General features: G+C 47.0%; 1 protein-coding gene across 1 annotated transcript in view; it reads right to left on the bottom strand.

The window, feature by feature from the left end:
* NDUFA3 (NADH:ubiquinone oxidoreductase subunit A3) overlaps positions 1 to 18,265 on the bottom strand; it is a 42,837-nt gene extending 24,572 nt beyond the window's left edge. Inside the window, exons 1-2 of the mRNA XM_086930319.1 lie at positions 17,990 to 18,265; positions 10,302 to 10,376 (exon numbers count right to left, since the gene is read on the bottom strand). Of these exons, the coding sequence (XP_086786445.1) occupies positions 10,302 to 10,376; positions 17,990 to 17,999 (85 nt within the window). The 5' untranslated portion in view covers positions 18,000 to 18,265. The remainder of the gene's footprint in view (positions 1 to 10,301; positions 10,377 to 17,989) is intronic.
* Positions 18,266 to 24,789: the final 6,524 nt, after the last annotated feature.

The raw sequence follows: 24,789 nt of genomic DNA, 5'->3' as shown, positions 1-24,789 counted from the left end.
TGCTTGGCTATTCTGAACAAACCATTGGTATCCGGCCTGCCACTCAAACTAAAACAACTCCCAGAATACCTTCTATGAGCATTGGTACCCAGGAACCTGCACTAGCCTAAGTGACAGGGTGGGTGTGTCTCAAACACTGTGGGGTTAGGGTTAGGTAAGACGTGTGGAGTAGGCCCTTTTTAAAGCACCCACCCCTCAGACAATATCCACAAATGTGTGAGATAATCAGTGTTTACCTGTTCATTCACAAATGCACTTTCTGGAGCTAAATTCAGCAAATAGTGTTCCTATGAGTCAGCACTCAGAATGTACCATCGCAAATAGTGTTTGAGCCCACAAATGTTAAACTTCGGTGTGAGATATGGTTTGTGAATGAAGCCATAGAACTCCCACGCCCTACAAGTGACTAGTCTCCAACAAACAGAATCCTAGAAATAGCAGAGAGGCACAACTCATAGGCACAGCAATAAAACTCTTTAAAACATGGGTGGGAAACGGAATGGCAGGAAATGTGGCACAAAACTGCAGACCTATCATTTCACTTTTAGTCCTGACCCATTATTAGCAGGTGAGGTGTGTCTGCAGGAAGGAAACAACTTGCCAGCTCTGTAATACAGATAAACCCTAAACAGACAGCAAAGAGAACAGCACCATTGGGGAGGGTGCAAAGCCAAAACAAACAACAAAGAGAACGTCAAGACACAGCAACAACCAGTACAAGAAACACCAACATGTAAAGCAAAACAAACAAAACTGTAAAAGCAGTAATATTAAAAACATGCTGGAAACAAGACAAACAACAGACAGGAAAAAGGCAATATAAAGAGTACACGCCAACTGCATATAAAATAAGATAGAATAAAAGGCAAAATAATTTCAACAAAAAGAACAAGACATGCAAAAAAGAGACAACACATAAAATAGCACACGCAAACGAAGTAAAGTGCCAACCACCTGTAAAATGAGGCTGCTCTTACAATGAGTGCCCACCTGAAGTGATGGAAGAGCCATCTCCTCACACTACATACACTCTATTAAACAGCCTTACTGTGAGGACCTCGAGTGGGAATAAAATAAGTACAATAGGGTGCGTCCACGTACGTAATAGCACCGTTCCCACTCAAGTAACGCAATGACCAGCATGAAGCAGTGCGACATCACCACGGCAGATCAAAGAGCACCAAAACCTTCTCGGTACAAACACGTCACTGGGTCACACTGGTGTAGCGGCTCCTCGTGCGAAAGAGAGGGGTGACCGACCGGGTCAGACACAGAGGACGTGGCAAGCCAGCTAGCCGGACAAATGTCCTGCACTGTGCAGCGAACAGAAGAAACACGAAAGAAGCGACCTTTGAGAACTTGTGAAAGAGGCAAGGTTTCTGAAGAAAGCATTACTTACGTCTGTACTTGACCCCACCATCCGCTGGTGACTCAACGGCTGGCAAATATCTTCTGGGAACAACCTGAGAGGCTGCAAGAATGCGGATCTCTGGGGCCTATGCTGGGCGCTCCTACGCCAGGCCTTTAGAGACAGCTAGTACATAAACAAAGGAAGAGTGTCCGTCAGTATAGCGTTTTATATGGTGGAGATAGCACGTAAGAATATGAGGCCAGCTGTGGTTGGTCAAAGGACTGGACCAACTTTCAAGAAAAAATACATGATTTTTTCAGGAAACCCTCACTCACCCTAGTGGTGACATGCTTCATCATCGGGTCCACTGGGGAGATCGAGTACCTCCCCAGTGTGCTACGACGCCAGGAGACTGCGGAGCAGGTTTTGTGAGAGTGAAAAAAAGTGTGTGGTTTAAAAATGTCAGAGGTTGTCCCAAAAAATCATTTATTCACTGGTCAACTTGACATAATAAAATTAAAGACTATGTGCAGGGAAACTATCCAAAAGAAATACTGGTGTTTCCCTGTTAGGGGAAGGTCAACATGTTTCTGCCCTTTAAGTGTGTGAATTTACAGGGCTTTCGTCAGGACCAGTAAGCGAATGTTACCTCAGCAGGTATAAGCGCGCTAAGGCCTACCCTGCCGTAGGCAGTGAAAGTTAAAAAGTAGTACTATGTGTAAAAAAGGTGCGTTTAAAAGTACAAACCAAAAGGCTGGGGGATTTAGCCTCTATTGCGAGGAGCCCAGAAGTCTGTAAGTAGACAAACAGAGAACACACAAGACATAAAAACAAAGACAAGTAGTTAATATTGATCAAGTTTTGTTGCCATTTAGACTGTGGTGTGGCGTGATACGTGCTAACAAACCTATCAAAGGCCGTGATGGATTGCGTTGTAGACTAAAGGTTGTGCCCAAGAGCCATGGTGATGGGCCTCAACTAGTGCCAGAGTCGAGTGATCTGACACAAGGCGTTGCGCAATTTGTGAGGTAATGTAAATGGAGGCTTGCAGTGCTAAGTCCATCCGTGTGGGAAGCCGGTCGGCTGCCCGTATTTATAACATTACCTATAGTTAGGAGGCGGAGAAGTAATCCCCTTGGTGATGCGTAGGAAACGGAGCTGCGTAGTGGTTATGCGTAGCCCCGCTGGCCGTGAATTAGGGAACTTAAAATCGGCACGCAAAAATAGTGAAATAATGGAAATATAAGCGAAACAATCCTCCCTTGTAATCAAAGTGAACCACGCCCCATAGATTCAGGGGGGGGGGTGGGAGCGACAATGGCACACCCTATCAAGGTAAAAACACACAAACATACGGAGAGTTCAAGGAAACTGGCAGAGTTACACACACAAACACTTAGCTTGTTAAGATGTCCAAAAGGTAGGTCTTACGCCCGCAACGCCCGGCACCCGCTCGGCACCTAGCTGTCCCCCGCTGGATCGCGTGGATCACGAGCAAGGGGCGAGCCCGGCGCTAAGAGGGGGAGGCGTCGAGGCGTCAGCCAATAGGACGCGTTTGTTCGAAAACGAGGCTTGGGAAGCAAGCCCCGCGTTGCCGCGAACGGATCGCTCGCGTCTATCTGAGCGAAAGTGAGGCTTGGAATACACGCATGGTGCGCATGCGCGCACAGGAATAGAGTCACAGGTTGTGTCTACAACGAGGCTTGGCACGCAAGCCTCGAGGGATCAGCAGGTCCGTTATCGAACATTGAGTCCGTTTTTGTGACGCGGACTTCACTGATATTGTGCAAGGTCATGGCTCAATAGGCTGATTCACTGGCCCAAAGATTGGTCACATAAAAAAAGGCATAAGGGAAAACAACACCCAGAGGTACAGTGTCCAAGAAATTACTACTAGTGGTGCATCGTTTTTATATTGTTGGAGCTACAACGAGAAGGTTCTTATTATTACATGTTTAGGACAATGATCTGGGGTATTGTCCCACAGGAAAAAGAGTCACTGCTGGTCAGTATTACTGTTTCAGAACGCTAGCCCAGGGTATTTGATCATTTAATCCTTGGATATGTGTATTGAGTCTATAGACCCAGCGTTGCTCCTTTTCAAACAGGATGTTCTCTCTGTTCCTGGGGTTATTGACCTGTTCTATTACTGTCCAGGTCATGTCATTGGGAGTATGATTAGCCTGCAGAAAGTGTTCGCTGAGTTTGGTGGTTACTTTCTTACAGCGAACATTGCTGCGATGTTCGCCAATGCGTGTCTTGACTTTACGGGTTGTCATGCCCACATATCTCTTGGCACACGGGCAGATAATCAAGTATATAACGTTCATGGAGTTACAGTTGGTATGGGATTTTTGGGTCCATACTTTGCCCGGTTCCAGATTTAACTGTTTAGTGTGGGTGGTTAAATGACAGACACTGCAGTCTGTGCATGGAAAATGGCCAGTAATGGGGGGTAAATGCCATGGTTCAGTGACGGATCTGGTAAGTGATGATGGGCATTTTAAAGGCCTAGTGTGGACCAGGGCATCCTTGAGACTTCTGCCCTTTTTGAAGGAAAAAAGTGGTTTTTCCCAGTCACCAATACTACTGGTGATAGTTCTCCAGTTCTTATTTATTGATTTTTTAACATTGTCTGAAAGCGTGCTATATGTAGTAACACACGTTAATGGGACATCAGTGTCAATTTTCACATTCTCTTCAAGGAGGGCTTCCCGAGGCTGGTTACGGGCCCTGGTCTGTCCTTTATTGAGGATTCGTTGAGGGTAGCCTCTTTGTCTCAGTTTGACAGTTAGGTCCTTTGCCTGTGTCTTATAGTCTGTAGTGCTGCTGCAGTTTCTTCTTAAACGGAGGTATTGCCCATAGGGCAGGTTTTCACGCAGTGGCCTTGGATGGAAGCTGCTGAATTGCAGAAGGTTGTTCCTTGCCGTAGGTTTGTGATGGGTCACAGTGGTGAGAGATGTTCCCTCGATCTTTATCACTACGTCCAAGAAAACTATTTGTTCCTTGTTGTAATTGTGAGTGAATTTTAGATAGGGGTCAAGGGTATTGACCCAGCTCAGGAAATCAATCAGATTGTTTTCAGTACCCGTCCATAGTATGAGAATGTCATCAATGTACCTCCTCCATAATCCTATGGAGGAGGCAAAAGGGTTGGATGTGGGTAGGATATGCTTGGTCTCAAAATCGTATACGTACAACCCCGCTACGCTAGGAGCGAAGGTGCTGCCCATTGAGGTCCCCGTGCATTGAAGGTACAGTTGCCCTTTATACTCAAAATAATTTTCTTTAAGTGCCATCCTTGCACATTGTAAGATGAAAGCCTTTGGCGTGACGTATTCCCAAGTCACTGTGTCCAGTGCTTGTGCCAGTACCCGTAGTGTTTCTTCCTGCGGGATACTGGTGTACAGACTCTCTATGTCCATTGTGACCAGAATGACAGAGTCTGGTTCGAAAGAGATGTCATTCAATAGCCTGAGAAGGCTTTTTGTGTCCTTCAAGTAGGTGCTGGAGTTTTGCACTATTGGCTTTAAATAATGGTCGCAGAAGGTGGATAGAGGTTCCAATACTGAGCCAATACCAGACACTATGGGGCGTCCTGGTGGCGGTGATACATTTTTGTGGGTTTTTGGCAATGTATAAAAATACGGGATCGTTGGACCCCCTGCCATCAGGTATGCCGCCTCATGAGGTGAGATATGTTCATTCAGCTCAGCCTCTCGCACAAGTGTAGATATTCGTGCTTTCATTTCAGCAGTAGGGTCTGTGGTAAGAGGGGTATAGTTCGTCCTGTCATTCAGAAGAGTTAGACAGACTTTGTCGTAATCCTCAGTATCCTGGATGACAGTCCCACCACCCTTGTCAGCGGGTTTAATGACCATATCTTTGTCATTTTTCAAGTTCTCCAGGGCTTGGTGTTCTGCCGCCGAGAAGTTGTTGAACCGTTTGGGATTCTCAAGGGCTTCCAGATCTTTTGTGACCGCCTGTTCAAAAGCCGTGATCGCTGCTGGTACAGTATGTGGTGGTGGCATGAAAGTTGATTTTGGTCTGAATGTTGTGTCAAACTCCTGTTCGTTGATTTCAGACTGCTCTTTGGACTCAAAAAACACCTTGAGTTTAAGTTTTCTAAAGAACTGTGCGAGCTCGCAATGGAGTCGAAATTTATCCGGACGTGAAGTAGGGACAAAACCCAGACCTCTCTCCAGGACTTTGGTTTCATCTGGTGTGAGAATTTTCTTTGAGAGGTTTGTTACAAGACTTAAATTGCACTCGTGCTGGCTGTTGCTGTCCGACTGCGGGTGTGTTTTCCCACTGCGTCTTCGTCCTCCCAGGTCACTTGTGTGTTCCCTCTGCTCCGGCCCCGTCCCCGCCCGCCTCTCCCTAAAAAAGGCATAGGAGGGTGGTTTTGGGGAAAAAGGGGTTGCATATAAGGGTTCCAATTCATCATCGGGAACTGGGGTTGTTGGTAAAACAAAGGTGGTGGACCATTGTTTGGTTGTCCATAATTCTGCCATCTCGGTTGTTGTGTAGGGTAATTGAATCTGCCTCTACCCCCTCTGCGTCCTCTTTGTTTAGGGCTCTGATTGCTCGTAGTGCTCCCACTGGACGAGTGGCTGTCTGAGTCGTCAGATTTGTTAGTGTCCTTTTTTGGTACACTGTAGTTGGGATCAGAGTAGGGGTAAACACTCTCAAATTTAAATTTCTTTAGATCCTTTTGGAATTTCGTTAGTTTTGCTTGCATCAGATTATCTTTGTATTCTACAAGGTCTCTATTAATTTCGTCCAACTTTTTTTTATATCCAGTTATCGTAGCTTTGAAATGAGCTTCTGTCTGTTGGATCTCGACCTGTAGGGTTTCTGATAGGCGGAGTGCTGTTTTAATAATCAGCACTAGCCAGTCTCTTGTGCAATGCCATGCAATCATGGCCCAATCCCTTCTGAAAGTGGCATCATTCAAAAATATCCTTGGAGCATTGGTGACCAATAGCCCTTTAGGGGCTGAATTGGAGGTGAGATATTGTTTAAGAATTGTGCCATGTAAAATGGTTCGAATTCTATCACGCTTTAGTTCTGTCAATTGTTCCCATTCTGCTGTGTGTGACACTGCTTGTGCTATTGCTGGGTCTGCAAATATGTTTGGATCTGCCAGTAGTTCATCTATTTCCTCCGTAGTGAATGTTAATCCCAGATTTGGTGTCGCCATTTTGGTTTCTATAGATACCAGGTGTTATATCTATGAGAAACGTATTTTGACTTATCAATAAAAATGAAACTCTCACTGCTGTGTGCAGCTAAATATCCGTCAACAAAAGGAGAGACGGGGTTCAAGGGCACTCTTAGTCCCCAATCAGTAAGTACATAAACAAAGGAAGAGTGTCCGTCAGTATAGCGTTTTATATGGTGGAGATAGCACGTAAGAATATGAGGCCAGCTGGCAAGCCTCAAAAACAACTGCACCCGCCGTGTACCCACAGGAAGGAGGTCTGCCCACTGGAAGCGGGGCTGCTGTGCCTTTTGCAGAAAAGAGAGGTTTAACCTCGACAACCACCAACTATTTCTGCCATTGCATTGTCTAAAAATCCATACCCCATACCCCAAAAATCCATAATCTCAAAATCCTTACCAACCATGGGCTAGATGTTACCGATACCGGTCAGAATTGAGGCGAGATGGAGGGGCGGGAACGGGCACACAGACAGCGGGAGGGGGGACGGGCACACGGACAGCGGGAGGGGGGACGGACACACGGACAGCGGGAGGGGGGGGGGGAACGAGCTCACGGACAGCGGGAGGGGGGCGGGAACGGACAGCGGGACATCGCGCAACCCAACCCTGCAAAGGACACTTCCGAAATGGCGAAAACAAAGCAAAAAAAAAAAAGCACGCCCACAGCCGCATGACTTGGGCAAAAGCCTAAAATTCTCGGGAACGCCCACGAATCTGCTCCGGCATTGACGGACAGACCTCTGTTCCAATGGCTAGCCTCCATTTATGGAGCTAGCCAATGGACCAGAGGGGCGGGACAACACACACATACTGTACACATAAGATTTCGCCTGCGCCGAAAAGCTGTGCGGTGCGCAGCTTTGCACAGGCGAAACCTAAAAAAGTACTTTTGTTTCTATTTCGCGCACGTCTCGTTGCTAGAGAGCATTCATTAAAAGTAGTTTGTCTCGAAGGTGCAATATGGAAAATAAAATACTGCAAACAAAAGCAAGCAACATCGGAATCCAGGACAAGGCGCTGGAATGGATCATCTCCTTCCTGGACGGAAGAACACAGAGAGTCCGCCTACCACCGTACAAGTCAGAGGCCTCCAAAGTCGTCTGCGGCGTCCCCCAAGGATCATCCCTGAGCCCCACCCTCTTCAACATCTACATGAGCCCCCTCGCGGCCATCGTACGCAAACACCACCTCAGCATAATCTCCTACGCCGACGACACCCAGCTGATCCTCTCCCTGACCAACAACCCCGCCGCCGCCAGAGCCAACCTGCACGAAGGGATGAAAGAGGTAGCCGAGTGGATGACGACCAGCCGCCTGAAACTGAACTCGGACAAGACGGAGGTCCTCATCCTGGGCTCCTCACCCTCCGCCTGGGACGACTCCTGGTGGCCTCCCGCCCTGGGCACCGCACCCAAACCGACAGACCATGCACGAAACCTGGGCTTCACCCTGGACTCCTCCCTCTCCATGACCAGGCAAGTCAACAGCGTCTCCTCGGCGTGCTTCAACATCCTACGCATGCTACGGAAGATCTTCTGGTGGATCCCCACAGAGACCAGGAAGACCGTCACCCAGGCCCTCGTCACCAGCCGACTGGACTACGGCAACGCCCTCTACGCCGGGACCACCGTCAAGCTCCAGAAGAGACTCCAGCGGATCCAAAACGCCTCAGCCAGACTCATCCTCGACATCCCACGTTCCAGCCACATCTCCGGACATCTGAGAGACCTTCACTGGCTCCCCGTCAACAAAAGAATCACCTTCCGCCTCCTCACCCACGCACACAAAGCCCTACACGACCAAGGCCCGAGCTACCTCAACAGCCGAGTCAACTTCTACGCTCCCAAACGCCACCTCCGATCAGCCAACCACGCCCTCGCCGCCGTCCCCCGCATCCGAAGAGCGAATACAGGAGGAAGGTCCTTCTCCTACCTGGTCGCCAAGACCTGGAACTCCCTCCCGTCCGACCTGCGCCTGACCCAAGACCACCTCTCCTTCAGGAAGAAGCTGAAAACCTGGCTGTTCGAGCAGTAGCGGCACCCCCCCCCCCCCCAGCGCCTTGAGACCCTACGGGTATGTAGCGCGCTTTATAAGTGTATCTGATTGATTGATTGAAGCCATCTTTACATATAACTGCCGGTGTTTCTGTGTGTGTCAAAAGGTTATGTCAAGGTTTGTGAAATTCGGCATTTAAGGCACAAGAGAACTGACATAAAATGACTGGGAGACCTGCCCAAGCGTTCTAACCAAAAACACAGAGGATGTCAAATGAAATCAGAAGTCAGACTCTTTCATGAGTGGAAGTTGGTGCTCAACTCAAACCTGTGCGCCGAGGAGTAATTACTACACTTCACCCCGGTCAATACACAAGAACACACTGTTTTTCTGTAGTGTTTCAAGTCGTGCCTCTGCCGTGTCAAAGCACTCTGAATAAAAGGTTTTACCATTACCTGATGTAACGGAACTCAAAGATACAGTACTTAGCACGAGGACCTTCAAATATGTGTTTACCCTTCGTGCGGGCTAAACAGAGACCAGGTCATATTCAAGCGCCACGAGTCCTTGAGTGCGGTTTCTGAAGAGGAAGATAACTTACTCTTTCGAAGGAGACCTCTCTTTATAATAGATGGAACAGGAACTTTCGCTGCTGAGGGGTCTCGGGACGCCGCAAAGGCAAAGCATGTTGGCAAACAGCGAGGACGAACAGTCTTCACTCAGGAGCGACCGAGCGCCGTCTTCGTCCGGCGGCGCTGAATGATCCTGGTCCTCCAGAGACCGCAGCTTTCACTCGAGGCAGCCCGGGCTCGGTCTCTGTGCACCAGTGCAGTGGAGTGACGGTCCCGACACTGAAGACACCGCAGCCCCCGCTCAGGAGCCACACCAACCCCGCTCTTCGCCAGGGGTGCCGAGGAGAGTCCGCTCCTGGCACTGGAGAGGGCAGCCTCCACTTTGGAGCGAACCCAGCTCGCGCTCTGTCCGGGAGTGCCGAGGAGAGTCACCTCCTGGCACTAGAGACCGCAGCCTCCACCCGGGAGCAGCGGGAGGGGTGCGGGAACGGGCTCACAGACAGCGGGAGGGGGCGGGAACAGACAGCAGGACATCGCGCAACCCACCTCTGCAAAGGACACTTCCGAAATGGCGAAAACAAAGCTTTTAAAATGTTTTTTTTTTTTTTTAAACACACACCCACAGCCGCATGACGTGGGCAAAAGCCTAAAATTCTTGGGAACGCCCACGAATCTGCTCCAGCACTGACAGACAGATCTCTGTTCCAATGGCTAGCCTCCATTTATGGAGCTAGCCAATGGAACAGAGGGGCGGGACAACACACACATACTGTACACATAAGATTTTGCCTGCGCCGAAAAGCTAGGCGGTGCGCAGCTTTCGACAGGCGAAACCTAAAAAAAGAAGGTGCAGGCAAAATAGAAGCGTTTCCCTGCTCCAGGGAAGCACTTCTATTTTGGCTATAGAAGTTCATCAGCCAAGCCAGCATCTTGACAGCACCACTGCTACACCTGAATAAGCTCAGTTTCGTCAGTGAATAAGTACAGCTGCACTGTTTATTTTTTTCATAGTATTGCGACTTGTCCTTAGCAGAAGGAAGTAACCTAGACCTTAGCGATTAATAAGCACCTATTCGCCCTACAGATTTCACAAGTGTCATAAAATTGTTAAAACATTAGAACTTTTTATTTTTAAATCAAGATTGGACATCACTTACCGACAATGCCAAGAACAGCTGAAACAGTAATGACGGGCTCCTTTGCCCACGCATTTTTGAGAAAGGAGCCGATCTCTGCATATAAAATAAAATTAATAAAACAAGTAAGAGGATGACTCACTAAACTTTGAGACACACTAAAACGTTTAAATGTCAGCTTTCTGCTTGTATAACACTCGTTCTGTCATTAGCAGTAAAAGAAATTTCTCACTCGTGTGCCTAAATTAAGGACCGGTCATCGTGCAGGGTAGCTCCATCAGAAAACCAGCTGACTTTTGCCACACAACAGACTCTTGTAATGCCCAAGTTTGGCCTTCGTTCCCACTGGCTGGTGGTGGCTACACGATTTTGAGAGGATTATACTTATGACAAATATGGACACAACACACTGAGCCAAATTAATCTTCTCCCTTAAATTGGAAAATGCTTTCCTACCCCATTATCAAGAACCACGAAGCAGCAGTGCTTTACTGTTTTTGTTTTAGCAGGAATCACTAATTCGTCGTCACAAATACTCCTCCTGTGACCTTTCCATTACTGAGGACCCAGGCGAAGATTCTACCAGACAGAATCCTCAGCATACACAATCAATCAAGGTTTTGTAAAGCGCACTACTCACCTGTTAGGGTCTCAAGGCGCTGAGGGGTATGTGTGAACAGCTCCTTTGGGGTCATTCGAAAAGACAGGTCTTTAGGTCTTTCCTGAATTGGTGCAGTATCGGGCTTTGCAGGAGGTGAAGGGGGATATCATTCCAGGTCTTGGCTGCGAAGTAGGAGACGGCCCTTCCACCCGCTATGGTCCTGTAAACGTGGGACGGTGGCTAGGGAGAGGTCAGCTAAGCGGAAGTATCTCTTGGGGGCATGGAAGGAGGTGCAGTTGTTGAGGTATTGGGGTCCGGTTTTGTGAAGGGCCTTGTAGATGTGAGTGAGCAGCTTGAAAGTTATTCTTCTTTTGATGAGGAGCCAGTGGAGGTCGCAGAGTTGTTGATCAATGTGGTTTTGCCATGGGATATCTAGGATGAATCTGGCTGCGGTGTTCTGGACTGTCTGGAGTTTGCGCAGGAGCTTTGTTGATTCCGGCATAGAGGGCGTTGCTGTAGTCCAGTCTGCTGGTGCGGAGTAACCGTTTTCTTGGAGTCGGGTGGGGGAAATCCACTTGAATGTGTTGCGTAATATGAGATACAGTTCCAAACAACGGCGGACAAGGTGACAGCACTTCCCTGTGAAGTTCCCTTGTTGTGTGTTACTAGACACAATCTGGTTGAGTGTGCACAAGCTACTCCAGCACTTTCCGTCGTTGAGTGCCAACTGCTGCGCAGACAAATGAAGAAGCCAAACTTTTGGAGCGGTGCAGCGCTTGATATTGGGACGAATGGTAGTCAATGAATCAATAAGTCATATGGTATTGAAGTCTTGAATAATCCTTTATTTTCACAATATTGCCAGCCAACGCGTTTCGTTCAGGAGAATGAACTTCTTCAGGGCATGAATCCACGTTTCCAGGTGCGGAAATGGAGGTAGAGGTAGTACTCCTAGCTGCACGGGCCACCTTGGTAAGGGTCGGTGTGCACTGAATCTGGGAGCAATGCGAAGAGATGAGCCGTCCGTTTCTATGATATGACTTATCATAGAAGCGGACGGCTCATGTCTTCTCTTCCCGGACGGCTTTCATCTCTTCTTGGAAGTTGTGCCTGGTGATGTTAGGTTCCTTCGTGAGGGAGCGGATGAGCTGGGTGTCATCGGAATAGGAGACGATGCAGGGACCGTAGTTTCCGACAATGGTTGCAAGGGGGGCCAAGTAGACATTGAAGAGGGTGGGGCTGAGGGAGGATCCTTGGGTATTCCGCATCTGATCTCTGTTGGTTCTGAGAGGAAGGGCGGGAGTCTTATTCTCTGTGTTCTGCTTGTGAGGAACGATAGTAACAAGTCTAGGGCTTTTCCTTGGATGCCGGCATCATGGAGACTGGTGGATAATGTGCGGTGGGAAACTGTGTTGAAGGCTGCTGATACGTCCAGGAGGACAAGTGCTGCTGTTTGGACTTGGTGGAGGAGGGCGCAGATATTGTCTGTGGCGGCGAGGAGGGCGGTCTCAGTGCTGTGGTTGCTGCGGAATCCAGATTGAGAAGTATCCAGGATGTTGTTGGCTACAATGAAGTGTGCTAACTGGGTGTTGACGGCCTTTTTGATTACTTGGGCTGCAAAAGAAAAGCAGTGGGATGGGCCTTAAGTTATCGAGGTCCGTTAGGTCTGGGGAGGGTTTCTTTAGGAGGAGGGCTGAATTTGGCGTGCTTCCAGTTGCCGGGGAATGTGGTGGGCTCGAGGGAGCAGTTGATGGTTCGACGTAGCTCAGGTTTAATGGCTGTGGCAGCCCTGTGGAAGATGTGCAGGGGTCAGAATGTGCTCAGGAGAGGATGCTCTTCATGGTCTTTAGGGTGTTTTCTCTTGTGAGTGGGGTCCAGGTAAGAAGGGTCTGTTGGGTGGCGTCGCTGGGGGTTGGGGCGGTGCAGAGGTCTTGGTCATTGAAGTTGTCATAGAGCATCTTGATCTTGAGATGAAAGAAGGAGCTGAGTCTGTTTCAGAGGTCTTGAGAGGCAGGGATGTCAGTTGTTTTGCTGTTGGGTTTGGCAAATTCCTGTATATTGGCAAAGAGGTCCTTGTAAATGGGGTGGTGAAACAACATACAAACTTTAATTAATCATGGGATCCCGAGGAGCGTGCTAGTAATTTTAAAAGAACTTCATTATCAGAACTGGGCGCAGGTAATAAGAGATACTGAGGAAAGTTTGTCCTGAAAAATACCAATTGAAAACGTGCTGTGCCAGGGCTGTGACCTAGACCCCCCACCCACCTTTCTCCCACTTTATAGCAGAATAACCAGCAGCACTTGATGCAGTAAGAGGGTTAAGCCCCAAAATGAATGGAATACATTTGGCATGCTTACCATATGTGGACCATATTGTCATTATGGATAGGACTGATATAGGACTACGGAAAAAAATGTACGTTTTTGGGGAATACTGTAACAAGAAAAAACTAATAATGAATTGGAATAAAACGAAAGTGTTGGGGTTTGGGAAAAATGGGCAAATATAAATGGCACATAGTGACTAGCAAACTAGAGACAGTTGACAAATATACTTTTGAGTATAGTTCGAAAAGAAGCTACTGTGGAAAGAGCACATGGAAGCATTAAAACAAGAGCATCTGCCTCAAATATCAATAAAGATGGTGGTATGGCCTTAAGGCCTGTGCTAAATGCATATGACCTTTGGTTCGCGGCAAATCCGCTACAGAGTTGAACTGTTAGATCTAAGTGGAAAAATTGATTAGGAGTACAAAGAGGGTAAATGTCCAAAAAGCCTGTTGTCATTACCCAAATCAACAATGATACAGGCTATAAGGATGGAAACTGGTGTACCCTTATGGAGCCACTTAGCGGATGCAGAAGTGGTGAGATTCTGTGTTCGCCTCACAACAGGCCATATACAAAACGTTTATACAGGGGGTAAGAGGCAACATGTATAGACAGTAAGTTACAAAGTCTCTGGTTTGAAAGAATGAGTCGACTTTGCTATTCATAGCCTTTGTGTGTCTTTATTGCAGGAATGCTGGATTTTCATAAAAGCACAGCCAATGCATTTTGCCCAAACATGGGCTTCTTCAGGGCTGTAATAACATACAATATACACACATTTTAGGATTTTTCATGTTAATACAATGTTGTGTGCATATAGGGGTGACAATTAATCCCAAGTGCTCGTGGTAAGAGAACATGGGAAATTAAGAAACAAGGGCCGGAAGCGTATACAAAAGGTAGCGACACACTGTAAAAATTAGATCACATATAGTGAACTGCATTGATCCAAGGGAGTAAGAGAAAATCTGGGCGACATATACAGGAGACTAGGACTGGATATAGACAAGACCTGGTAATCAGGACTATAAAGAGGGAACTTCGCACTTTAACAATAAAGTTAACCAGATATCAAGACATGGGATATTTAATGAGCTAGTCATCCACCTAATTCTCATATGACTCATAGCAAAATGATGAATGGTTCCCGTACACAGAAGCATTACCCAACTCAAAGCTTAGGTACAAGATAGTAAGGTTAAGAACTGGCTTAATTCCCTGATACACAAGCAATAAGGTGAAAAATTGGCACTGATAGAAGCTCATTGAAACTGTACTTGTAGGTTACCAGCCAATTGTGATTGCCGGCATATCATTTTGAAATGAAATGAAAAGACCATTTATAAAGCACGATATCTACCCTGAGGCGTCCTAGCGCTGCAGACTGTGCGGGTAGGGGCGGTATAGGAGATTTAATCAGTTTTTTTTAAAAAGCAGGGTTTTTAGTTGTTTGCAAAAGGATAGTAGATTGGGCTCTGAACGTAGGTGATAAGGAAGGGAGTTCCAGAGTATTGAAGCATTATATGGGAACGACCGACCCCCACATCTGGCTCTCTTAATCCTGGGTACAGTCACCAGGAGAGAGGATGACGATCTGAACTGTCTGATAGGGTTATATGGAGTAATCAGTGAGTGATTGATGACAGCACCAGTTTTCCAATATGCTCGATGAGTTATGCAAAGGGTCTTAAATGTAATGCTTTCTCTGACCGGGAGCCAGTGAAGGCTCTTCAAGCCAGATTTCACAAAGAGTCCTCGGGGAATTTGAAGTAATGTTCGTGCCGCACAATTTTGTATGATCTGGAGCGTGTGCAGAGTGGTATGGTGGGGGGGGGGGGGATAGGTACAAGGCATTCCCAAAATCCAGCTTGGATAGAACAAGCCCCTGAATCATAATCTGTCTGGCTTTGGACTGTCTAAATTTGCTTTTATTACAAAAAAAAAGTTTTTTATGCCACTTTTTTTAAAGTACGGTATCCAGGATCGCATGCAATCAGCTGTACTTTTAACTGATGTGAGATTCCTGCATGTGACTTGTGCCATGGGGAGATATATTTCTCCTGTGAGGGAATTATTATCTCAATTGTAAGATGTGCATTTAGGTAACTAAGGGTAGCACTCTTATGCATACACAGTATTTGTGGCATATTTTTTCTTTTGTTAGAAAAAGTAACTTTTAAAGGATTTAATAAAGCATTCTTCAGGATTGCGATACTAAGTTTTCATGGTACAAGTGGCATTTCGTCCATTTTAATTAAACACGAATCATGGGTTTATCATTTAACATGGTGTATATTAGTTTTACTGTTGTTAAAATACCACGGTCTAAATAAACACTATTTTTGACTTACTTACGAAGGGACAATCTATGCTGCTTTTACTAGCAATCAGATTCTTCCCGATCACTCACTCAGAGTGGCCTAGGTTTGAATTGTCCTCAACTAATCAGCTTTTAAGAATAACTGAGGGACTGTCTTGTACAAGATCCAGTGTCGCCTCCTCCAAGGGTCACTATTTCCTGCATAAAAACCTTAATAAAAAGGTTCTCATATGTGGAGTATACGAACATTTTAAACGACAAACTTGTGCCAAAGATCCACAAGATGGCGAGGACTGGTCATTGTCGCCCCTACATAACCGGTCATGGTAGTGTGACTAGTGTCAATCTCTCTTACAAGTAAGGGCATGTACTCAGTTCTTTACTTCCTGTTCAAAGGTCGCACTGTTATGTCAGTCCAGACATGCCAACCCTCCCGATTCAGGCGTGAGGCTACCGATTTGAAGGCTAGTCTCCCGCCTCCCGATTCCTACACGACCAGTAAGGAAGCCAGCAGTACTGACTGCATCGCTCCGAGAGTAGCGGAAAGAAAAGAATCAGATTGCTTGGATTTGTCCGGAGCCCCGGCTGGGAGCTCTTCTAGACAGACACGCGCCTACCCCTTTCGCGGCAGCCGCAGACAAGAAGAAAGGTGTAAGTGACTCACGCGGCAGAACAAGCTACACAGCGTTACTGCAGCGTCACGTTGGAGGACCTAAAGGACGAATTTACACTACGATTAAACAAGACGGTAAAACAAGATAGAATTTCCTCCACTCCATTGGCAAAACCAGTCCGCGCACATGGAGATATCCCCACAACTTCTATGAAAGGAGTCCAGCAATCAACAGCAGTTATTAACAGTGACCCACTGTACAACACAGATAATTAACAGAGCCCTGATGAGGGTTTGGGGATTCAAGACCCAAACCTGAAACGCGTCGGTATACCTATCAAGAGCTAAATATTACATTTCATGCCTACGATTAATTGAAAAGGACATTGTTGCTCTTGTTTTCAAATCTTTCTCTGTTTAAGTAATGGGAATTAAATCACTGATTTGTTGAATTGTAAAAAAACAAAATGATGAATTTCTGTATGTGTTTCTGGATGTATTTATTGGTTTAATTTGTTCGTGAACATGATTTGTTGTATATATCTTTTCAATTCATAATGCAATTTGCTAGATAAGAATGTAATCACCTTTTGATATGTGTATTTCTCTTTTTTGTCAATTGAAATCGTTTTTTCTAAAAAACTATAAGTCAAAGGTATAAATAAATATACTGGACTGAATTTAATGTATACGTTTATTCAGTCTGTTTAAATGAGATTGCAAATAAGGTGAGAAGGGGGCACTCTTTTGTTGTCACTTTGCATAAAACGGTCCAGCCCTCCCTCAGCCACACTACGGACCTAACTCCCTCTTTTTCGCTCCCGATTCCTACAAGCAAAAACCCGATTCCTTGGGGGTTTCAGCTGACAGGGCTTGGTATTGTGTAAAGTGTTAATTCTTCCAGCAAAGAGTGGCAATGCAGGGGCTCTCGAAGGGGTGAAAAACCAACAAAGCGTCATTAACAAGGGAATGGTTCTTCAAAGACCTGTGAAGTACTGGGGGGGATGGGGGGGGGGGGGAGCTGTTTCAGCACAGGCTGCCCAAGGGTGTGTGGGGTCCGGGGGAGGGGCATGCACTGCCAGCAACCTGCCAGGCCAGAGCCCAACACTTGCATCACCCCCTCTCTGCCTGCCATTATGCTCCATGCTTCTGAAAGGTAAGGAAAAAACGTGCATTTGTGTTTCAAATGTCCGATCCTGAAAGAGCACACTTCCAAAGCCCATACATGACAATAACCCGACTCAAGGCCCCATTCTCCCGATTTTTTTTTTTTTTTTATCTCCCACTTTGCTCTTCTGAAATGTTGGCATGTATGTGTCAGTCAAAACATTTCAACTGAAACACCTGCTAAGAGCAGTACGTAGAAATGACAGACGATATAACGCAAAATAAGTATTTCATTACCCGTTCCCGACTCTCCAAAATAACATTATTTTGAGCGCCAGTAGCACATCACTAAAAACGTAATCAGTTAACACTTATAACCAAGGTGACCGGCTTAATTCCCATGTCCACGGACACTCATTCCAATACAAATCAATATCATTCCCCGAAGGAGACACAGAGAAACGAATCTCCGCTTCAGAAAGGCAATAGTCACACCCTTCAAACCGAACAAGGACAATAATCCCAGACCTACCAATGCCACAGTCACCCCTCTGCCTCTTACACGGGCATTCTGACGCCCCCACTACAGGCCAGGGTCACATCCTTAGAAGAACAGAGCCCACGGTCACATCCTTTCAAAAATAATCCGGCAACCCAAATACAGCGACCATGGACGCCTTTCGCCTGATATGTCTTTCACGAGGGTACAAGAAAGTCTCCTTGACAGATACTTACTACTCGCCATTTTCCCCACGAACTCTCACCCGGTACCAAAACTCAGAGAACGCTGGGAACTGTAGTGAGAACACAAACTGAGGTCAACTATCGAACTTGAACCGGATGTAAAAATATTCCAGTAAGGACGCCACTTAAAAAAAATATTTCTGGAGTTCTCTATCGTGTGGGTTAGAAGGAAACGCGTTATACGCCTCTAATATGCATTTAATAGACGTAGATTGTCCCGTAATTACGACAAGCACCACGGATTCTTGTGTTCAGGCACTCTCCACCAATCCCGGAGGTGGAGTTATTTGTGCACGGTGGGAAGGGGGCGCTTTCTATTGGTTAGAGGAACTTGGAAGGGATTGGTTCGGAAAGATATAATTGATTGTTCATTGGCCGTGGTGTTTTGAAGACCCCTTGCTGCCCCCTGCCCCTCTGTTTGTCAGAGGGGGCGGGGTGTTGTAGTAAGAAAAGAGAGAGAGACTGAGAGAGAGAGAGAGAGAGAGAGAGAGAGAGAGAGAGAAAACCGTAACTGTGTTTTTCATAGTGTGTTACAAAACGCCCCGTTGGGATACATTTGTTTCCGGTTGTGCAAGTAAATATTGATTTGTGCGGTTGCTAAATATTAGGCCATTTCAGAATTGAAATTTTTAGCATAATTGGGCTAGAAGTGTGTGTTGGTAACTGACTCAGTCTTAGCTGCTCTGTCCACTATGCCTGGTTGGGCAAGAGCCACCCTCTAAGAAGTGTGATTGAAGCTTTTAGATCAGCAGCTTGGTCACACATGTTTCCACAGACACCTCTCGATCAGTGGCGTAACGAAACGTGAGGGGGCCCCCCTGCAAACTACATGGAGCCCCCCCCCCCCCCATTCTCCGTGGCAGTCTAGAGCTCTCAGGCCAGCGACCCGCCATACTGCAGGGGATGCGTGGCTATTGCTATGCCACTGTCACCAATACAGCTGTTATAAGTAACACTGGATGGTGGAGTTAAAGGTTGGGCTTAGTCTGCCAGCAGGCTATCATAGGTGGTGGTCCATTCAGTTCAGTAATTCTTTATTCGATGATTAAAAAACATCATAAAAGTACACATATATACAAGGTTAAAAAAAAGAATTAAATTACATCTGAACAACATCTTAATTTGCATATAAAATCAGGTAAAAAATATATTCTTCAGTGGTCCATTCATTAGCCCTCTCCTCTTGTGTTTCTTAACCTCACTGCAATCTTAATAAAATTTATGATACAACAGAGTGTCCATGGGTCGTTTGCTCTTTGCAAAAAAAGTAAAGTGGTTTTGGCATGACAAAACTTCTCTTTTTTTAAAATCTCCACCAAAAATGTACGCCTAGGATACTTAGAAAAGGGGCACAAAAGTACAAAATGAAGGGTGTCCTGCGGAGACCGATTGTCGCAGCCGCAGGCACCCTTCTGCTCAATTGTCAATGTAAAACCTGGCGGATCAGCCAGTATGTGAGATAATAAATCGAGCCTAAAACGGGTCATTAAAAACCTATCCTGTGCGTTGTGCATAAAGTACAATTATGGCTCCATGCCCTCATTGTTCTTTATAAAACTGGGGGCAGCTACAGTGTGTTTGGTCATCTCCCCTTCTGCTCTACGTGTGGAGAACTGATCAGACAACATTCTTTTGATTTTCAATTTATCAGGGTGTGAGATAGTGCTGGGGTTAGTAAAATGGCCCTTCTGGTCAATACCCTCCAAGGTAGCCTTAACATACTTTAACCATGGTATTTGTAAACCTTTATCCCTGTGCAGACAGTCTCTAAAAATGTGTCTGCTTAGATCTGCCTCAGGGTTTACCCAGATTTTTAACCAAGCCATGATGGGTCTTAACTTGACCTGGTCCTCAATGAAAGGTCTCCCCAATTCCCTATGTGAAATTGCAGCTGGGGTACTCTGAGGGACTTTTAAAATCCTTTGCATACATTTATTTTCCTCCAGTTGCAATTGCTCCACATTGACATAGCCCCACACTTCTGATCCGTACATGACTTTTGAACAGCCTATCGAGCTATTAAGGTTATTGACCTGTTCTGGGGACCAAAGACCTAGCCTTCTGCCAAAATGTGCTATGGCCCCATTTGCGGATATTTGTTTTGTACAGCGGTCCTCTACTAGGGATCTGAATTTTAGTGCTCCGTCAAATAACTACCCCAGGTAAGAGAAGGACTGGACGTTTTCTAGTGTGTGGTTCCCTATTTTGTATGAGAACCTCTTACAAGGTTTAGATCCAGCCAACATCACAACGGACTTGGTCAGGTTCACCGGCAGATCCAAGTTGGCCATAAATTTAACAAATCCATCGATTAAGCATTGCAGACCCCTCGGGGTGCAGGCAAGCAGGACCGTGTCATCCGCGTATGAAAGCACCGGTATGTGGCGCGGTCCGACTCTTGGGCAATCTGTATTTAAATCAATCAAAGCCTGCTCTAAGTTGTTAATGTAGAGCGAGAACAAGAAGGGGGCAAGAATGCAGCCCCGTCTCACTCCACTCGTACAGGGGAATGGTTCTGTATTCCCCCCCTCCGTGTTGTAACGAACTTTGGCTGTCGTGTCCCGATGCAACTCTCTGAGCATGTTAATCAGACCTGGGTCAATTCCCATATCCCTCATCAAGCACCATAGCTTTTTCCTATTAACATGGTCAGAAGCAGCTGCTAGGTCCATGAACCCCAGATACATAGATTCATTGCTGGATTTGGTATATTTTGCAACCAGCAAATAAAGATTTAGTCATTGGTCACTTGTAGACCTCCCTGTTCTAAAGCCATACAGGATATCCGTTATTATGTGGTGGTCTTCTGTCCATTCCATAAGCCGCTGCAAGATTACCTGCCCCAGAATTTTGGCTAAGACATCAATCAAGAAGATTGGTCTGTAGCATTGCGGATTGTCCCTGTTACCCTTCCTAAAGATGGGAACGATGACTGCAGTCGACCAGGAGCGAGGTAAACCATGCTGGACGGCCGCATTTAAAACTCTAGTAAGAATAGGAGCCCAAAAATCAACATTGCTCAAATACAAATCAGGTGGTGAGCCATCTGGGCCTGGAGCTTTGTTACGTGTGAGGCCCTGGATCCCCTGTGTTATTTCAGCTAGAGAGAACTCGATAACTGGGCCCTCTTGATCAGCTCACCCCCTCTCCAGATCTATGTCCTGGTTGTGATTATACAATCCCTCAAAATGTGATGCCCACTGTTCCGGTAAAATGTTCATCCGAATCTCAGGGGTGTTACTGTCCTGAAAGCATGGGTTATTAGCAATCCTCCAAAATTGAGTCATGTCCCTTCTTTCTCCATCCTCTCTTAGGTCTGCCCATGCTTCATTTTGAAGAGTGCTCTTTCTTTGTTTCAGCGCGTATTTGTATGTCCGTCTGCACTGGACTATTCTTAAATTGTCCCTGGGGTTAGATTTTAAACTGGATTTTAGATCTCTTAGGGCTCGCGAGCACTTGCTGTCGAACCATCTCGGTTGCATGTTTTTCCTCATGGGGGCTTTTGTCTTTAGTAGGCCATCTACCAATTTGGTCACTGACCTAAATGCCCTGACCAAGTTACTCCCCTCTATCATGGGATCTAAGCATTCGTCAATCTGCACTTTCCCTTTTACCATTAAGTCTTTATAAAATGCTTCACTGTCAATTTTTGACCATCTAAGCTGCCTTCCCTGGTCGGTTACCTTCAACTCACTGTCCACCGGGGGGCGTGTCTTGGGTCGGCCCGCTGTGTTAGTTTTAAGGTTAGGGGGTTGGGGTCGCTAAATGCACTCCAGTCAATCCCCACCATGCTAATCCAATTTTTTGCTTGCCTGGATGCTAGTATATCTATACTACTATTATAAAGAGAGAACTTGCACCTTTAGGCAAGGTAAACTCGGGAACTACAGCGCCAATCCACACACCCAAGACATCTTAGAAAACCTCAGGGCAAGCAGAAGGACATAGGCTACATAAAAAAAAAACCTTTTAAAAAATATTAATACATTAAAAAAAGTAGTCCCTTGCAACTAGCGCCGGCCGCAATGTCTGCGTGAGGGGAGGAGCGGCGACGACGTGAGGGGAGGAGCGGCGCCAGAACCAGGAAGAGCGGAGGACAACAGCGCCGATAGAAGCTGGGATAACCGGAGGAGCAGTGGCAGTGAGAGGTACGTTGCTAGGGCCGGAGGCGGGAGGCGGGAGGGGGGAGGGGATCAGCGGGTGCCCAGCGCGGGCTTTAATGTTTATGGAGTCCGGGCGGGAGGCGGGGGGGGGGCGGCTTTCTTAACTTAATTCGAGTCCGGGCGGGAGGCGGGAGGCGGGCGGCGGCGGGGGGGAGGGGAGTCGGAGAACATGCTGCCCCAGCCACCTTCTGCCCCGGGGTAAAAATGCAGCCCCCAGCCCCCTTCTGCCCCAGGCAACGCTGGGGCGGGCTGCTAGTAGTCTATATAAGAGGAACATCCTCTCCCTTTAAAAGTTGGAATAAGGGACCCATCTTCCTCCAGGCGAACCAAATCAATCGTGTGTTCCAAATCATGAGTCTTAAGGAGATTACTAAGGGCTGTTCCCTCTGGGCAATGTTCAAAGTGTGGGCCCTTCTCAATGGGACAACAGGACCAATCTGCATTCAAGGGAAACAGGGTTGGACACAAATGACAGTTAAAATCACCCATTATTAGTATAGTGGTTTCTAAAGCCCCTTTTCTATGGGCTAGTTCCTGATGAAGTCTATAGTCTAATTCCTTTAATGTGGGATTATTTCCTTTTGTAGTCCCTACATTATATAAGTTGAACAAAGTCAACCTTAACCCGAAACTAGTGAAACCTAACGCCTGGATGGTGTGTGATAACCAAGATGGACTGGTCCAAACTCCTTCCAGATTTAGGTCTACATATAGTGATAAACCTCCAATCGCTCCTGAACTAGCTTTTTGAGCTGGCACAAAAAAACATTTGTACCCTGCCATATGGAGGGGATTACTGTCAACCGCCCAGGTCTCTTGTAGGCTAATTATCTGAAACCCACTGATGTACTGTCTCCATTCTTTGTTATTAAATTTTCCTGCCAGGCCCGCAATATTCCACGATAATATCTTTAGCTGCCCCTCCGCTTGAGGTTCTCTATCTGAGTTTTTATCTCTCTGACTTTGGACCCTCAGCCCTTCCTCGGTACTTGGAGGTGTGATTTGTGTCCCAGGGCTCTGTGTTGGTGGCGGGACTGATACCACATGTAGGAGAGTAGGGTCTGCAATCCTATGATCACCCAGATTTTTTGCTTTTGTTTCACTGGTTTACGACTTTCTCTGGCTGTGGGCCTGCCAATCAGACCCACAGCCTAGCTGTTCTCTCACTAAATTGACATGTGTACCTTAGGTGCATTATCCAATTGGTACTGGGCCACCTTGTCAGACCCTGTAACTCAGGGCCTAGGTGTACCCAGGGCCTACCAGGGGCTGAAACATGTATTATGCCACCCCTGGATGGCCATCTCAATCTGACACAACTGGCTGCACGACAGCTGGGGCAAGGTGGTGTACTCACCCTTTGCTTTAGATATAGTATACCTATATCTAACCCTAAAAATGGACACACAGATTCCTATCAGTCACTCCTATGGCAGGCCTTGACAATCCTGAAGGCAGAGTGCTTGGAATCGTGTGAAATGGTGCTCTGACATGAGCTGAGCCCGTTTGCAGCTTGCGGAACCAAGTCCTATTAGCTGTTCCATGATAACGCATACCATATACTCTTAAGTGCATTATAATCCTCGCGGTTAAATGCTATCTCTGGTATTGCTTTATCAAAACATGTCGAGTAAGGTGTTATACGAATTGGAATACTAACCCCTCGCCAATTCTGGCGACGGGGTTAGCATTCCATCCTTCTAGAGGGACACAACGTGTATATAACTGTGAACCCCGGTTAAAGTTAACTGAAGCCTCAGCTCCACAAAATGGATGCTGCCACCACAGACACGAGTCTGACCTCCTGCTGCTGGGAGTCCTTCCAGTGAGGAGAGCTTGGACAAAGGGTTTCCTGTCAGGGGCGGTGCTAGCACCATCCCAGAAAGGGTTTTGTGTATCCTGGGTAGGCAGGGTTTTACAGGAAGGTGACTGCAGAGTGGCACCCCGGTGCTCACTACGCATCTGCCGGCTAGAACCAGTTCCAGGGGCACACCAGCCCCTGGCCTGGGGAAAGTACGGTTGGGAGAGGGGTGTAACCACCCCCCTTCCTGGTCCCACCCCTAGGGCAGGACCTAGTCACGTACCCACCCCTTTCTTTAGGATAAAGGCAGGAGCGGGGACCCTTCCAAATTAGATCATCTTTGAATCAAGAAACTACTTTCTACAAAAGGAACTCTCGACTTCTTCTCAAGATTTCTCCCTTGTGACTAAGGAGTAGTCACCCTGCATCTGCAGGCACCATCTAAGAACTCTGCGGTTTGCTGCACGTCCTTCCTCAGGAATCCGACCGACCAGCACGACGAGACCCGGCTTCCCTGGCACCTCTGACCTCTACCTACCTCTACAGCTAAGCTGAGAACCGTAGGTGCGACGAGACCTCGAGGGACCGGCCATTATCAGAACTGCACGACTTCTATCCAGCACGACCGCCGAGGGATCCTCTGGTGAGTGCTTCGGGGTCCGAGAAGCCCCGACCCTGAGCAGCTCCAGCACCGAAGTCCAGCCTCCCAGCATCTCCACGATCTGCGTGGGGCCCTTCTGCTTTTTGCTGCTCACCGCGTTGTTTGGCTACTAGCCCGCTGGCTTGTGGCCTTCCTAACGCCGCCCGACGACATCACCGCTGCTGGT

This window comes from Lissotriton vulgaris, chromosome 7 (genome assembly GCF_964263255.1).
Source record: "Lissotriton vulgaris chromosome 7, aLisVul1.2, whole genome shotgun sequence".
Classification (NCBI taxonomy): Eukaryota; Metazoa; Chordata; class Amphibia; order Caudata; family Salamandridae; genus Lissotriton; species Lissotriton vulgaris.
This window is presented reverse-complemented; position numbering and strand designations above follow the sequence as displayed.